This window comes from Grus americana, chromosome 5 (assembly GCF_028858705.1).
Source record: "Grus americana isolate bGruAme1 chromosome 5, bGruAme1.mat, whole genome shotgun sequence".
NCBI classification, from domain to species: Eukaryota; Metazoa; Chordata; class Aves; order Gruiformes; family Gruidae; genus Grus; species Grus americana.
The window spans coordinates 20,507,292-20,522,196 of NC_072856.1; the positions used below are offsets into that span (position 1 = coordinate 20,507,292).

Below are 14,905 nucleotides of genomic sequence, written 5' to 3' on the forward strand. Positions count from 1 at the left end.
GGAATCTGACACTGTATTTTTCTGGTTTACGCTATGCCATGTGGGAGGATCCCATTGCAAGGCCGTCATCCCCTGGCATACTCAAAAAATTATCTCAATTAGTCCCTTAATTTTAGCATGATCATGCTGAGCTCCAGCTGGGGATGTGCAGGCGCAACAAGGTTTTTGATGGCAATGGGGAGAGGACGTGCCTATGGCAGATGCCTTGTTTGAGGGACGGGTCAAAACAAGGCCCTGCTCATGTTGCCTGTGAAAGACCACACTACACATCCTCTCAGATCACACGATTTATCCTTGGGCCATAGGAAACCAGTGCAGAGCTGAAAAATTACTCCAGTGCCCCTAAAGCTTGATCAAGGCTATCCCAGCAAGGTTGTCTGTCTTCTAGTGACAGCAAGAGATCTCCCAGACAGGATCTGCACTACCTGGGTCATGTCCCAGCTAGCTGGACTGGTTTCTAAAAATCCAGCCAGCATTTGCCTCTTTGGGGACAGAGACAACAGATATTCCCCTCTTTTGGGGACCAGGCAGCAGACCTGCCCTCCTAGAGGCATCTGCAGTGGGCCAGCTCTCCACCTGCAGCACCAGCTCACAGTGTGTGGTAGCACCTTGAATTCAGTCCAGGACAAGCCCTCCTTGCTGTCCCACAGCTGCCCTGCCCTGCCTGTCCCCCTGCCTGTGCCTCCCTGCAAGGTCCAAAAACTTTGCAGGCACACTGACATGAGGTGTGCTGTTCCCAGTGGTCTCATGCTCCCATGCCATCTCCACTCTTCAAGGCTGATCCTTTGCCTCAGCCAGGAGAGGAAAAACGTTTAACTTCACATTTTCAGTATCCCCCAGGGGAATTTTAGAGGAGCAAGATGCTGCCAACAATAGAAACATGGCCAGGATACTCTGGCATACTGAGAAAGCTATCGCAGGGCAGGCTGCATCTCACTTGGCATTGGATGGTACCAAGCAGACATCTAAGTGATCTCAAACCCCTGTTTTATCAATGGAGAGACTGGCACTACTGGAGCATGAACCATCTGACTAATCATACCCAGAGATGTCCATGTCCTACCATGGGTGCAGACACTGCCCATGGCAATGAGCCCGAGCATGTCAGGCTCTGAATGCGGTGGCAAGCCAAGGAACCATGTAGGAAATGATCCTGAGCTGACCTGTCATTTGTACGTATTTGAAGAGGAGGTGTGTATGAGACTATCCTCCCGAACGTCTCCTGTACTTTCTCCTCCTTGGCAGCCAAAGAAAGTATCTCCTCTTCATCTAACAATGAAGATGAATTTGTTCGAAGTGCAAAGAAACCCCAAGCCTTCAATGTAAGTAACAGCCTCGGTAACAAGCACAACAGCCATAAGCTCTGTGCAGGAGGTGGGCTGTGCACGCAACTGCGATGGGGACACTGAACAGGGCTAGCCTGTCCCCAGATGGGACGCTAAGGACCCTGTGACAAGCTGGACTCTGCAGAGCTGGGAGGTGCAGAACATAATCCAAGTCTGAGCAGGAGCCACCTTCACTTGTCAGGACCCATTTGTTTGGGTGGGATGCCATCCTGGACATGCTCCCTTCAGGAGGAGGTAGGATTTTTAGACACTGAAATAACTGGCTGGCTGGCACGCAGCTCCCCATTTCTTTCTCCAATTATTTTTTAAAGCTCTAGCTGAGCAGAGCCTTTCAGGAGGCAGGGCAGCACCAGCCACTCCAGCAGAGCTGCTTGTGGGACACCAGCTAAGTGATGCTGAGAGGCCTCCTGGATGGACCATGCTTCTGCTGACGCTGAAGGATTGTCGCTTTGGGCCAAATCCCTTTGCTCTAAGCCCTACTCCCTCCATGGCAGCTGCCCCCAGCTGACTCCCTCCCTTAGCAGCGTGCACTGATGAGACTTAGCTTCCAGCAGAAAACCCTTCCCTGTGGCACTTATTTATTAATAGGTGAGGGGGTAGCAGTTCTTGCCTCTCTTCCTGCTTACACACTAGATATCAATTTGGCAGCTGGCAGCAAATCCCATTAAGGCAGTGAGATTCTTAAAGGCATCAGCAGATCCTGGCCCATTACAAGAATGGGGGGATGGACCCTGGTAATGTACATCCGAAACTGGTTGCATCCAACTGGAAACAAGGATCCTACCAAGATAAATATTAATAGAGTCTGCAAAGGCAGGAATGGGAATAAGCTCATTCATTAAATGACTTTGTCCATATTTAAGGGACCAATGCAGGATTTTAACAGAGGAAAGAGCAACAAGAGAACCCATGATGAAACTCCCCGTATATTTCCCTTTTGGGCCAAGAGAATCAAATTCATGGGTAGCCCATCATGTCTGACATTTCCCAATTAGCCTATTAAAGCCCTGGCTGGCTTTTACATTTTCTAGATGAAAAAGGCAGAAAGTGGACGAGCAGAGGCTTTCCTTTGAGGATCTGTGATAGCTGTGTAGATCTCATCTGCAACAGCCGTTTATTTTGCTTGTCCTGGAAACTTTGACAGAAAACAACGTGGCAGCTCTGGGAAACCTTGAGGTGCACCCACCACCGGCAGAGAAGACTACCAGCTCTTCTTCCCTGTTAGGTCGGGCTGTGATTGCAAGATTGCTTCTTAACAAGCCTCCCCGCTGCTCCATGCACAACAGCCTGTCACTGGGTCTCGTTACGCATTTAGCTTCAGAGCACATACTCTTGCACGTACCACTCGGCAGGTCAGATCACCCAGAAAGGACACAACAAAAGTGGCACGCAAAAACCTCATGCGTCTCAGAGAGCTGCCCACCAATGCTTGGCTCTGTTACCTGCTAAGCTTTCATGTGCTGAGATCTAATTAGTCTTCCTCCACTCCCTCTGCCAAAACCATATGAACAAGATGTGTGCATGATGGAGGGAAGTCAGATTCCTACTGGTGCCGCTGTTCTCCTGCCAAGTTGTTTTGCCTTCCTCTCTGTATGTGTGAAACCAGTCTCTGTCCTGCTGGGTAACACAGCCGGAGATCCACCTTGGGAAAGAAACACCTAAGAACTAAGTGTTGCCACTTTGCTTCGCATGGGAGCATCCTCCTCTGGCCTCCTGCCCTGTGCTGTGGGCACGCAGTCAGCAGTGCAGCTCGAGACTGAGCATGCCTCCCAGATAAGCATAGGGCGTCCTGCCCACAAGGTCCATCTGAGACCAGAGCTTTTGCTTTCCTGCACATAACCCAAAGGTTCAAATGAGGAGAGTGGCATCAAGATGTTGCCCTGCAAGTGCCCCAGGGCCCCCAGCTCCTGGCATAACTGCTTTCTGCTGCAGGACAGTGCCACTAAAGCCACAGTGCTCACGACGACTGCTTCGCTCCTCAGGCCTTCCAGTCAGCTCTGGACACTAAATCCTCACGGTGGCACTGCCGGGACACAAGGGCACATGGCTTCAAGCCCAACTCACATACCCATCCCTACTGATACACACCTGAGAAGGTGCTGGGTCACCAGCTGATGCAGTGATCAATAGAGTGGACACCTTCTCCTGTCTCTGAACATACATGCCATGCCACTACACGGCATGTGACTGCCTAGTTAGGCCATCAGAGGGGCAGAGTTGGTCAGTAAGGGGTGGTTGTTTTGAAGGTCACACACTGCCTGCACCCGAGAGTTATCACCGGGGTACACGAAGGGAAGTTAAAACAGGAAACCCTGAGTTAAATGGTTTTGAGGAAGTCCTCAGTGATTCTTACTTCCCACACAAGAGGGCAGAGCTTTTTTTCATTTCTCCAAGCCCTTTCCTCCACCAGAGAAGCTCCTTGCCCCAAGCACATACACAGCCAAATTATGTTTGCTGCAACACAAGCTCACAGATGCTTTTGAGAGTATTTTCCAGATCCATACCCAGAGTTTTGCATCTGCAGATGCACATGTGCAGACCTATCTAGTTGCCCCAGTTTCCACACACAAAAACTCAGTTATGCTTTTTTTCCCCCTCTTCCCTTTTGAAACCAAAGATGCAAATCGAGAAGGAGGCTTTGAATATTTGGAGAAGACAGTCCTATCCATCACCCACTGATACAACCCTGGCTATAGAGAAGGGCCTGATTGTCAACAGTGCTGAGTGCCAGCAAGGGCTGCAGGCTTCAAGCAGGCAGGGAGGGTGCACAGCATTTCTGAAAACTATGCTGCCATTTTCTTCTTTTTTTTACAAGGTCAGATTTTTTTTTTTGGTGATGGTCACGGTCAGTGACACTGGAAAAAAGTCAATTTTAGGAGCCCGTTTAAGGACACAAGCACTGTTGCTGGGTGACAGCTGATGGGAAACCCTGCCTGCATACATAGTATTGCACAAAATCACATGCCACATAGTTTTTAATGATTTTTGGTGGATGATTTCCTCTAGGACGTACTAAAACTGCAAAAATAGCTTCAAGCTCTGGACTATTTTGTAGGAGGAAGTGGTGCAAGTATCACCACAATGAACCAAAGTTTTGTGGCTTTCTCTATTATTCTGCTCCTCTACGTTAAGCTGACCAGTAGAAAGAAGATATAAACCAATTAATTAAGTCATCATGCAATTACTGTTTTATCAACTGATTTAAAATATATACCTAACATAGTAATTTAAACTGGAAAAAAAATATGATGATGCTTGGTTTCAGACTGCAACATCAATAAAGTTGTAAGGCACAGTCATTTGGATCAGCATCTCACAGTCTGCAGTCACTAAAACAGATGTTTTGAATCACACCCGAATATAAAGCAAATGCCTCACTGAAAAAACAGGAGATTATTCCCTAACTTCCCCGCCTTGTCTTTGCTGCAGCATTACTGAAAATTATTCAGTCATATGAAATTCAGAAGTCTATTTGATCTAAAAAAACTAGAAGTGGGATGCCTGACTCTAAGGCACATGCAGGGGATCTTCCGACACCTGCTTACAGAGGTCAGCTCTGCTAATGGAATTCTGGTATGCAATGTCTATCCATAAGAAGTGGGATAAATCCTTCCAGTTAGCTACAGAGCAAACAAACATGTTAATATTGGGATGAGCCACTTGGTCAGCATTCGTTCCAATACAGGCAAAAAGAACCTCAGATGCCTGTGAACGGGGTGAGCTCCTGTAGGGGCATCAGCTCTGAAACCACCCAGCCTTCCTGGGCTCTTCCTCAGGCAATGCATCCCTCCCTTACAACCCGCTCCAGTCAACGCTTCCTCTCAAGTCCTTGGCTTTGTCCCTTGCATGTTAAACATCCAGGACTGCAACAGATACACCACAGGGCTGCTGCTAGGTCAGACGGCTGAGCGTGAGAGGGAATGCCCGGTGTCCCTCACCTCCTCCAGCCCACTCCACAAACTGCAGGCTCCATGCTCTGCTTGGTTCAGTGCTCCTGCCTGACTCATAGGGCAGGGCATGGTGTGGATGAGAAGAAATACATTAGGACTTGTTCTGTTTTAGTGTATGAAGGCTGCAAAAATAACCACGTTTTTCTGTAATCAGAGGTTGATTAGCTCTTCTGTTGATCAGTGGGTGCTTTTTAAAGAAAGCATTTCTGGACCAGCTGTAGCCTTAATTGAGGCAAATCATGCCATTTGTTTGAACAACTCTACTTGCACAGCTCTGCGTTTAGCTTGTGGAAGAAGAAGAAAGATAGCATTGATCCTTCAAGACTGTGCTGTGTGCATGGCTCCCAACACATACTGCCAACTGGGTATCTTCTAGGACCAGGAACTTTTGTTCTGAGATGTTGTTGAGGCAGTGGGTCTGTCTGGCAATGACTGCAGTATGGCCTTGGCAGTCAGGGGCCAAGCAGTATTCATCAGCCCAAATCTCTCCAAGGCTTTTGTGGACGAACGGACAGCTGACTGGTGGTGGTTGATCTCTCCAGGAGGGCTCTCATCCATCATGGGCCTGAGGAAAAGAGAGAAACATTGTGAAGCTGCACTCTGGGTCTGAATATCTGCATTCTCCCCACCGGGCTCTGCCATCTCCCGCTCTGAAAACTGAACCAAAAGCTGCCAGGCCTGGGAGCAGCACAAGGCACACCAGCTTCCCACACAAGGCATGCACTTTCTGCCTTTACTGCTCTATAATGACTATGTTAACTTCAAAATCAAGGTGTCATGTCACAACTCCTCAGTTTTATTTCTTCAGAGAAGCAACACGATGCTAATCTTACAGTAAGCGGGTTCAGAAATAACTGTGTTTTGGTGCATGTGACACTTATATAATGCCTACTTTATTTTCCAAACCTCTTTATAACATGAATTAATGTAAGTTTCAAGGGAAAAAAACTGAAGCGGATGTCAGGAACCTGTCTTGGGGTTTACCCAAGGAGAGTCTTGAACAGGAACCACTACAAGAGTTCTGCAACAGACATGGGCATTGGCCCTGCATGGGGAACATGGGAATGGAACAGTAAGAACACAGGAAAATTCTGGGCTATTATTCAAGAAAATACAAATTTCAAATGCTCAAGCTATAAGGAACATGAGAAAATGTTTCATTTAGTGTTAGACATCAAAAGTAAATGTCAGCACAAATAAAGGGAGATCTTTTTACAGAACAGGTAGGAGACTCCAGAGACAACACAGAAATCTGCTTTTTCCTGCTGTGAAGTCCCTTCTGTTTTCCCCAGACACACTGCAGGCAGTGCTGCTGGCAGCACACATACCTGATGCTTGTTGATCCAACAGCTGCTGGTCCTGAAATAGGCCTTCGCTGGCTGGTGGTCCCAGCAGGCTGGTGCTGCCCTTGGGATCTGGAGGCAGCTGGCATGCTGTGCTGGTTCAGGAGAGCAAGTTCCTTGCCCAGAGGGTAGGCTGAAGTTTCTTGATGAACCCTTGACTGGCATTGCTGTGTCCACTGCCTATCCTCCTCTTGGCTGGTTATTTTTAGGTGTCTTATCCTTGTTTTCCAGGGTCTTGCTGCAACACCCATTACAGATGCAGGCGAAGGGCTTTTTGGAGGAGATGGAATTAGACAACGGTTCGGTTTGGAGGACAATGCACTTTCCTGAGCCTGTGATGAACCTGAAACAAGGGGAAGTGCAGTGATTTACCAGTTCATCTTACTCTTAAATGACTGACTCAGTGAGCGAAAAGTTTTGGAGAACACTGTGTGATGGAGCTGGGTGGGCAGATGTGTGCCAGGGCACACAGCAATGCTGGCCTTGTTGAATTGCTTCCTCTGATAGTCAGGGGCTTGGGTTACTTGGCGGCCTCCCTGCCAGTACTGCTGGTGACGTGCCAAGCACTGAAACTGTTCATGTGCCGTGCACAGCTCAAGAAGGACAGACCAGCCCACCATCCTCCTGTTCTCAGGTGGGATCATACCTGCATCATTCCTGGCCTGTGTTTGCACTTATTTGTTTTAAATACCTGAGGACCCCATCCAGAGATCTGAAATTCAAGTCACAGGAATAATCACAGAAGAGTGGATCCACTTTGTTTTTAATCAGAGGCAGAGGTGTAAGAATAAGATCTTGAGATTAGCCTTAAAATTATGGAAAGTGCCTGACTGCTAGGGAAAATACTGCACTACATGCAGGGCTATTATCTGACTGTTCATATTTTAGCCCATGTAATCCTCAGGTGCAACATACAGAGAAGAAAAATCTTGTTGTTGACTTATGAATACAACATGCATACATATATGCTTAAAAGCATTCTATATATAGCAGGGATCCGATTGCTCTTGTCTATTAAAAGAACCAGCTGTATCTAAGTGCCTGATGTGCAAGGTCCAGGGCAGGAACACAATCTAAAGAATGTGCTACCAAAACCGAGGCCCAGAAAGTTCAGCTCCTCATTGATGGGGATGTATTTTACTGCTTAGGTAACCACATAAAGTTGATATAAAATTTTCACTGAACAGTTTCCATCATACTATATGCTTTAAAAATGCCTAATTTTCATAGAGTTTTTAATTTGTTTTTAAGTAAAGACATTCTGAAAGACTGGTATGCCTGACTCAAGAGCCCGAAATATAACACTCAATGACTCCCAAAGACTGCAGATATATGAATCCGATGCTGCAAACACTTTTACATAAGAGCAGTTTTGCTCAGGTGACTTGTCCTTTCCTGGTCAGGATTGTTTCCAGCAACAAGTTCTTCTGTGAGAAAATCGCACTGGGTAGGACAAACTTCTGAAGTTAAGTGTTGAGGCATTTAAATACCTCTCCAAATCGTGACACAGTCTCAAGTCACAGAGTTCAAGTGTATTTTTAACTGCCTTGCTGAATAAAGTCTATCAGTTGATAAAGTTTTATCAGGTATTTGCTCTGCAAAACACATATGTCCAGCTGCTTGTGATTTGGGATCTGGGTCATCTGCCCCTGCCCCCCCCCCCCCCCCGCCAGGTAATACTAGATTTCGAACCACACCATCAATCTTGTAACCATCCTAGCAGATTTGGTTACAATGGGCAGATCTATGAACCATTCACTTTTATAGTTTTATAGGGCATGACACTGGTACACTGTGAGATGTTTGGGATATTGTCTACTCAATCTAAAAAGACAATGAGATCATAATAAATCATACTCAATCTAAAGAAATCATATTAAATCTAAAAAAGATTAGATTAAATCTAAAGAGACCGTGAGAACATAATCTAAGACTTCTGAGGTCACTGGACAATAGGCCATTCCTTTATATTTTTCCAAACAGCTTCTGTTCTTGTGAAGGAGGTATTGTTTATATTACTGTTAATACACAGAGGTTTTAAATAGTTTAATGATACTTCCGTTTTTTCCAAAATATATTATATTTTTCCAAATTTTAATAGATCCATTTTTGCCCTTGAAAGAAATGTAAAATGAAAACTCATGTGCCAATATTTATTGAGGCAAAAAAAAGTTATTATTAAAAATAGAAATAGGTTAAAGTTGTACCTTTGTAAGCTCCTCTACTTGACATGTATTTGGAATAACCATTATGAACATTTCTAATATTCTTAAATATGATATTCAACAAGTAGTGAACAGCAGGAATTCTGCATTCTTTCATGTAAATGCAATTCCAGAGAGGTCTTTGGCTTTGTTCCTGAGTAGAAGAGCACGTTTCATTTCTAAACTCTTTACTGAATGCATCCCTTTGGTTGCCTATCTTTCCAGAATTCCCAGATGACCAGTTAAACCTTGATCATTAGCTCAGCTAGTATTTCCTTCACTGCCAACTAGGGTAAAATATAGCTCAATTGGAACAACAGTATTTTAGACTCACCTGGCACTGCCATAAATTAATGACACAAGGTAATAGACAGAAGCACATCCCACATCCTTCCTCTAGACTTGATGCTAAGCTGGTGTAAGATCAGCTTTATTCCTCTTAATTCTGCAGATCCATGCTGAAATACATCAACTGATGGTCAACACAGCTGGCCACCATGTCTTGCTTAAAAACTGGAATGGATACTTAGGATCTGGCTCTGCAATAATGATATTTCCAAATTGCTGCTTTAGAGCACAGAAGCCAGATCTCATAAAACACTGCAATTACTAATGCACCTATCTACAAACAGTTAGTAGCACGTGCCATTACCCAATGCTAACCCTTTTCCAGAGGTTTAGGTCCAGTACCTGAGGAATACTGTGAGAGACAGGACTGGCAAGAAGAATCAAGAGAAAGCCTTTCAATGAGGTCCTCATCACAGCTCTCCCTCAACTCATCTTCACAGCTGTCAGTCAGGCTGCAGTCTTCACCCTCTTCCTCATGACTAAGAGTTAACTTCAGTGCTTGGGTGGCCTCTTCTTGCTGATCTGTTTGCAGGCACCTGGACAACATCAAGTATCACACCTTTAGTTAGCCTTTGAGCTGTAAATATGCAGCCAGCCAAGTGCAGCTTGGCATGGCCACACAGACAAACATACAGACATTGGATTTAGTCATCCACTGTGATTTCCCACTTTCCTGGAGATATGGAAAATCATTCTAAATGGATCATCCATCTAAGCTGCTGGTGTCTCATTATCTGAAAGTATCCTAAAGTTAATCAAGTGAAATGGGGCAGATTTAAAATACTACACCGTGAAGTAAGCTCAGAGAAATAAAGCCATTTTTATTTCCAAAACAACCATTATCTGTCTATGAGATGGGAGAATCTCAGCATGGCATTATTTTCCCTTCAGTCTTTCATTTGGTTAGGCCAATGTGATGCTTGTGTCATCCACTTTCACTTCTTTCACTCTCTGGAGGTAGACACTGTCAGGAAAAGAATGTCTTACCAGTTATAAAAAGTCATTTCCTTGCTCTCGCTAAGCAAGCGAACCCACTCTGCCTATGCTGGTCTTTTGCCTGCTCTGGAGAGAGGTCAGGGCTTCCCCTAGGTTTCTCCTGCCTTGCTCACCCTGCAGATGCTCCAGTGGGGAGGACCGATGGAAGGATTGCCACCGCAGGGACAGGAAGGCAGGAGGCCAAGCCTGTCCCCTGAAACTGCCACCAGGTGGCCAAAGAGTTTATTTTATTATTACAGCGGAAAATGAATGCCCGTTTTACCACATGACAAGATTTCTCCCATGGTCTCACCGCTTGCACTGCGCTCTCTGGACTCTCAGTTCAGAAAACACATCTTCTTGGTGCAGAGCTCCTCCTCCTCCAGAGCCATAAAAGTTTTCCATCCTGAGACTGCACAGTTTCAAAGCGCTCACTGCAGGTGGCTGCAAAAATGACGGAAGTTATCTTGATAACCTCAGGAGCTCTCCCCAGCTCCCCTTCTAGATTGTGGATTTTAGAAGGCATCAAAGTCCACTGTTATTCCTGAGTTTTCAGATCACCCCTCACCATTTTCTTGCTCTTCAGTTTTAAGAAGCCCCACACCCCAGCTGCGTGCACTGTTACAGCTTAAGGAACCCAGGGTGGCAATATAAAAAATGTTGTTTTATATCTCGGTGGTGTATAAGCCTGTAGCATCTATGCCAATAAGCGTGTTAAGAACAGTACCACAGAAACTGCATCCTTCAGCATATGACCACAGTCCCCTTCCACATCCTAGTTTATGAAACACAGTAATTGACTCAAACATTCAAATTTGTTTCAGAAAAGCTTCCAGTGCTCGGACAGTGGCAGCAGAGAGGCAAGGGAGGGACACATTTTTTTCCCCGTGGTTCTTTAACATCTGTTGTCATCATTAAGCGAGGCTGCTGACAGCACAGGGATGCAGGTGTCCTGTGCATGCAGTTTCCCTGATTTAGCAAAGCCTGTTTAAACATATGTACCTGCATCCATGCTGCATTGAACCTCAGGGCCCACAAAAGCTAACCATGACTAGCCAGGCTGCCCCCCCTTACACACATGGGTATCCTCTCACTAAGTTACTGCTGCAATGAGCAGGCTGACCCGCAGGCTGGGGTATGACCCCACTGCCAGGACGAACAAACTTTGACTTTGTGTTTGTTTAGTCAACAGGAATGACCGAGCAGCCTTAGTGATCTGTCTATTTATGCCAACATCAAAGAAACACTGCTGAAAAAACTCTTTTGCTTAATAGCTGTTGCAGAAATACCATCACATTTTGCAATCCTGCCTTGCGCTTTGCTCAGCCAGGACGACAGGAAATGCACTGCCAGCAGCTGATACGTGATCTTCACGTGTTCCTTTACAGCTGATGGTTAATTGGCGCTAGCACATGGGCACCATTGTAACATCAGGGCAAGAGACTCTCCATCCTCCTCAAGGCCAACTGCATGTTGGGGAGCTTTTGGGCTACAGAAGACAGTGAGCCGCCACAAGCCACTGTGGGAGTTCAGTTTATCCCAGGATTTATGGGGGTCACCAGGCATGAATACAAAGTATATAAGAAAACCATACACCTAGCTTTTGCCTCCTTGCACAAAGGGCCTTGGTGGGGTTCCCACATATAACTTGACTGAGTCCTAAGAAAAAAGGGAAAAAAGAAAACATTTTACTTCAGCATTTAACAAATGGTGCTGTCTTTGAAATCAGTCAACATCATTTCCCTTAGACAGGGGTATGTAATATTTCATGGCGTAGGTTCATAGTGTCAGCTGGCATGGCCAAACACTGCTGCTAAGAGGCAATTTCTCTGTTTCTACCAGAATCTGTCTCCTTCTGCTCCTGCCCTGCTTCCTCCACTGTGCTGGCGCAAACACTTGTGTGGCCACATGGTGAGTCAGACCAGAGAACAGATCCAGATTAAAACTAAATATGCTTTTTTGGTTCTTTTTTTTTTTGTTTGCTTTGCCGGGTTACTTTTCAGCTGGATCTCGATCAGAATCAGGTTCCCCATGTGGCCATGCAGATGCTTTTGCCAAAACAAGAGACAAGGCAGCAAAGGGGCAGGAAGAAGCAGTGAACATTGGGTGAAACCATTTCTATTAGTAGTGCTAGCTACCTAAAAGCGCCCATGAAATTATGGTCACATTCCCTGGCAAGCTGTACTCAGTTTCCATGTACTTTTCCAGATGTGCACTCAGCTGTTGACATTGCATTGATTCATTTAGTTCATCATCCTGAGTCCTACCTGCAGCAGGGAACTGAGGTGGGACTGGCATCTGAGAGAAGCAACCCACAATGCTAGGAAAACAAACACCATCTTCCTATCTAATCTGCACTCTATGGGCCAGTGGAGTTGCACTGTCAAGGTCTTTCCAGAAGCCAGGGAAGGATGTCTGGGGAAATGCCAAATATTGTACCAGAAGTGAACTCCCTTTCCAGACAGCTGTCCCCAGAAGCTGCTAACTTGCCAGTACTTCCAGGTGGCCAGGGCACAAAGGGCAGTGGTATGTCTGTACATCAGATACGTGAAGTCAAGGAACTGACTCCTCTTGCTGAGGTACCCAGCCCTGGAAACTCAAAAGAAAGTGCTCATTGACAGCAGCAATGCTGCTGCAGTATGAGACTGCAATACACGTAGTTTGAGCACATGATTCAACGAGGAGTAAACATGCATCACCATGTCTTTCTAGAGGACTACCTCAGACCACATTCCTGTGACTGATGTGCCCAGATGTGACTTAAGTGAGCCCCAGCTAGGCAGATGTGTATTTTAAAGGACTGAGCAGGACAGTTTTTAATGAGGTGTGAAAGGCAACTTCAGCAAGGGAGCACCATTGCAGTATGGGGCTGTTGAGAGGAACAGGAGCACATAATGCATGGGGATGAGGGGCTGAGGAGGTGGCAGCCCAGATGACTTGCACCTTCTGCTGCAGGGGAAAATAAAGGAAAGCCCACACTAGAGCAGGTGAGTCCCATGGATGAAAACATAAGCTGAACCTGACGTAGCAGTGGCAGGGGTGGGTGGTATTCAAAGCACCCAGGCTTTCATCAGCAATAATTGCATTCAGAAGGAGGTGGAGGTGTGGGAAAGAACAGGATTAAAAAACCATACATTACCATGTGTCAAATCACTGGAGTCATCTTCTGGGAACAGCTCATCAGAAACAGTGGGATCTGGAAGAGGATAGCCACTGTACAACAGGTGGGCGTTGCTAGATCTCCCCGCACTAGCAGACCACTGCACAGTTCCAGGTCTGGAAGATGTTGGGGGTCTTGGGCCATATCCAGACTGCCTTGCTACTGCCCCAAGACAGGGATCTAAGAGAGATTTTGCTAGTGTAAGCACAGTCATGCAAGGCTTCAAACACCACCATCACCCTACACTGCCAATACAGTGACTGCTGCTGCACACTTGGGAGCTGCTGGGGACAGAAAAATCTGTCATTGCAGCTACAAGAAACATGCTGGAATGGGTCAAGCCTGGAGACAGTGGGCTTCCTGGTGTTGCATGCAGTCCCCAGTAGCTGTCCTCTGCAGACGGCAGAATCTGGGGACCCCCAACTAAACCAAAGTCCCTTCCTACCCTCCTCCTGCTCCTGGGCACCAGGGACAGGCTGTTGGCTGAGGATGGGGTCAGGAACTGCTCTGTGCTGACCACCTGCCCCACAGGTGAGCCTGGATGTGTCCAGGGCTCTGCTACTTCCCCTGCCCACATGCCTAGGGTAAGGGTAAGCTGCCTTTCATTTGTTACCCTTCTGCCTGCAAGGGAACCACTGCAGCCCTAGTCTTAAAATATATTGCTTAAATGACCAGGGACAACACAGATGGTGATGGCCACTTTACCAGAGCTATTAGTCAATCAGGGCAAACCACGTAACAGAAGTTACAGAAATCTGGGAACAGCAGTGCTAGATTTGTCCAGTACTGCCTAAGACACAGATACTTATCTACCACAGAAAGAAAGGCAAAACCCGAGTAATTGTAATGCTACAGGGCAGGGTGGATTATACAAAAGCTAGCAAAGGCAGACAGAGCCTTGTCTTCTTACCTGCCCAACTGCCAGCTGTCCTGGGAGCACAGCACAGCTGTAAGAGCAGCGTGTGCAGCCAACAACACACAGGAAAGTGAATTTCATTTCAGTGTCTTGATGGATAGTGTGCTTTGTACAGTGTTGAGCATCTACCAGCTCCACAGTGGAGCAATCAGATCTGCAATAATATGGCCATTTCCTTAAAAGCTGAGTGTTAGGGACCTTTAAAATATCTTGGCCATAATTGTTAATAAAACCCCATGAAATACACAGTGTGTGAAAAGTACCTGAATTAACATTGCTATAGGAAAGAAAAAAATATGGGGATGTCTGAACCTGACCATATGAACTCATTAGTTTAGAGCTGAAGGCAAGAATATAAGTCTGGTTGCACTAGGAAAGAATATGAATTCACAGTTTTGTGGTCTGTCCCTACTGTTTCTGTCTGCCCAGTTTGTTAACTAGTTTTCTGAACCATAGCTGATGTTGCCAAAGCAGGATCACTGAGGGATCAGATTTTAATGGATTTTTTTCCCCTACCATAACTACTATTGCAACTAATGATTTGGACCCACAGGGATTAAATAAACGACAAACGTATGTACTTATTCCAAAACAAACTAAATTTTTAATGGAGTACAGTTGGCAGGCAAACCACAACTAGGGGGGCTGGGAATCCAACTGCAT

The 14,905-nt window shown here is 46.0% G+C and overlaps 1 protein-coding gene across 7 annotated transcripts in view; it reads right to left on the reverse strand.

The window, feature by feature from the left end:
- Nucleotides 1-875: 875 nt before the first annotated feature.
- LRRC56 (leucine rich repeat containing 56) overlaps nucleotides 876-14,905 on the reverse strand; it is a 76,673-nt gene continuing 62,643 nt past the window's right edge. For all 7 annotated transcript variants that reach the window (XM_054828723.1, XM_054828727.1, XM_054828721.1 and 4 more), the window contains 6 exons: nucleotides 13,306-13,506; nucleotides 11,761-11,825; nucleotides 10,480-10,610; nucleotides 9,534-9,727; nucleotides 6,625-6,982; nucleotides 876-5,861 (listed from right to left, as the gene is read on the reverse strand). In XM_054828723.1, coding sequence (XP_054684698.1) covers nucleotides 5,669-5,861; nucleotides 6,625-6,982; nucleotides 9,534-9,727; nucleotides 10,480-10,610; nucleotides 11,761-11,825; nucleotides 13,306-13,506 — 1,142 coding nt within the window. In that variant the 3' untranslated portion in view covers nucleotides 876-5,668. The remainder of the gene's footprint in view (nucleotides 5,862-6,624; nucleotides 6,983-9,533; nucleotides 9,728-10,479; nucleotides 10,611-11,760; nucleotides 11,826-13,305; nucleotides 13,507-14,905) is intronic.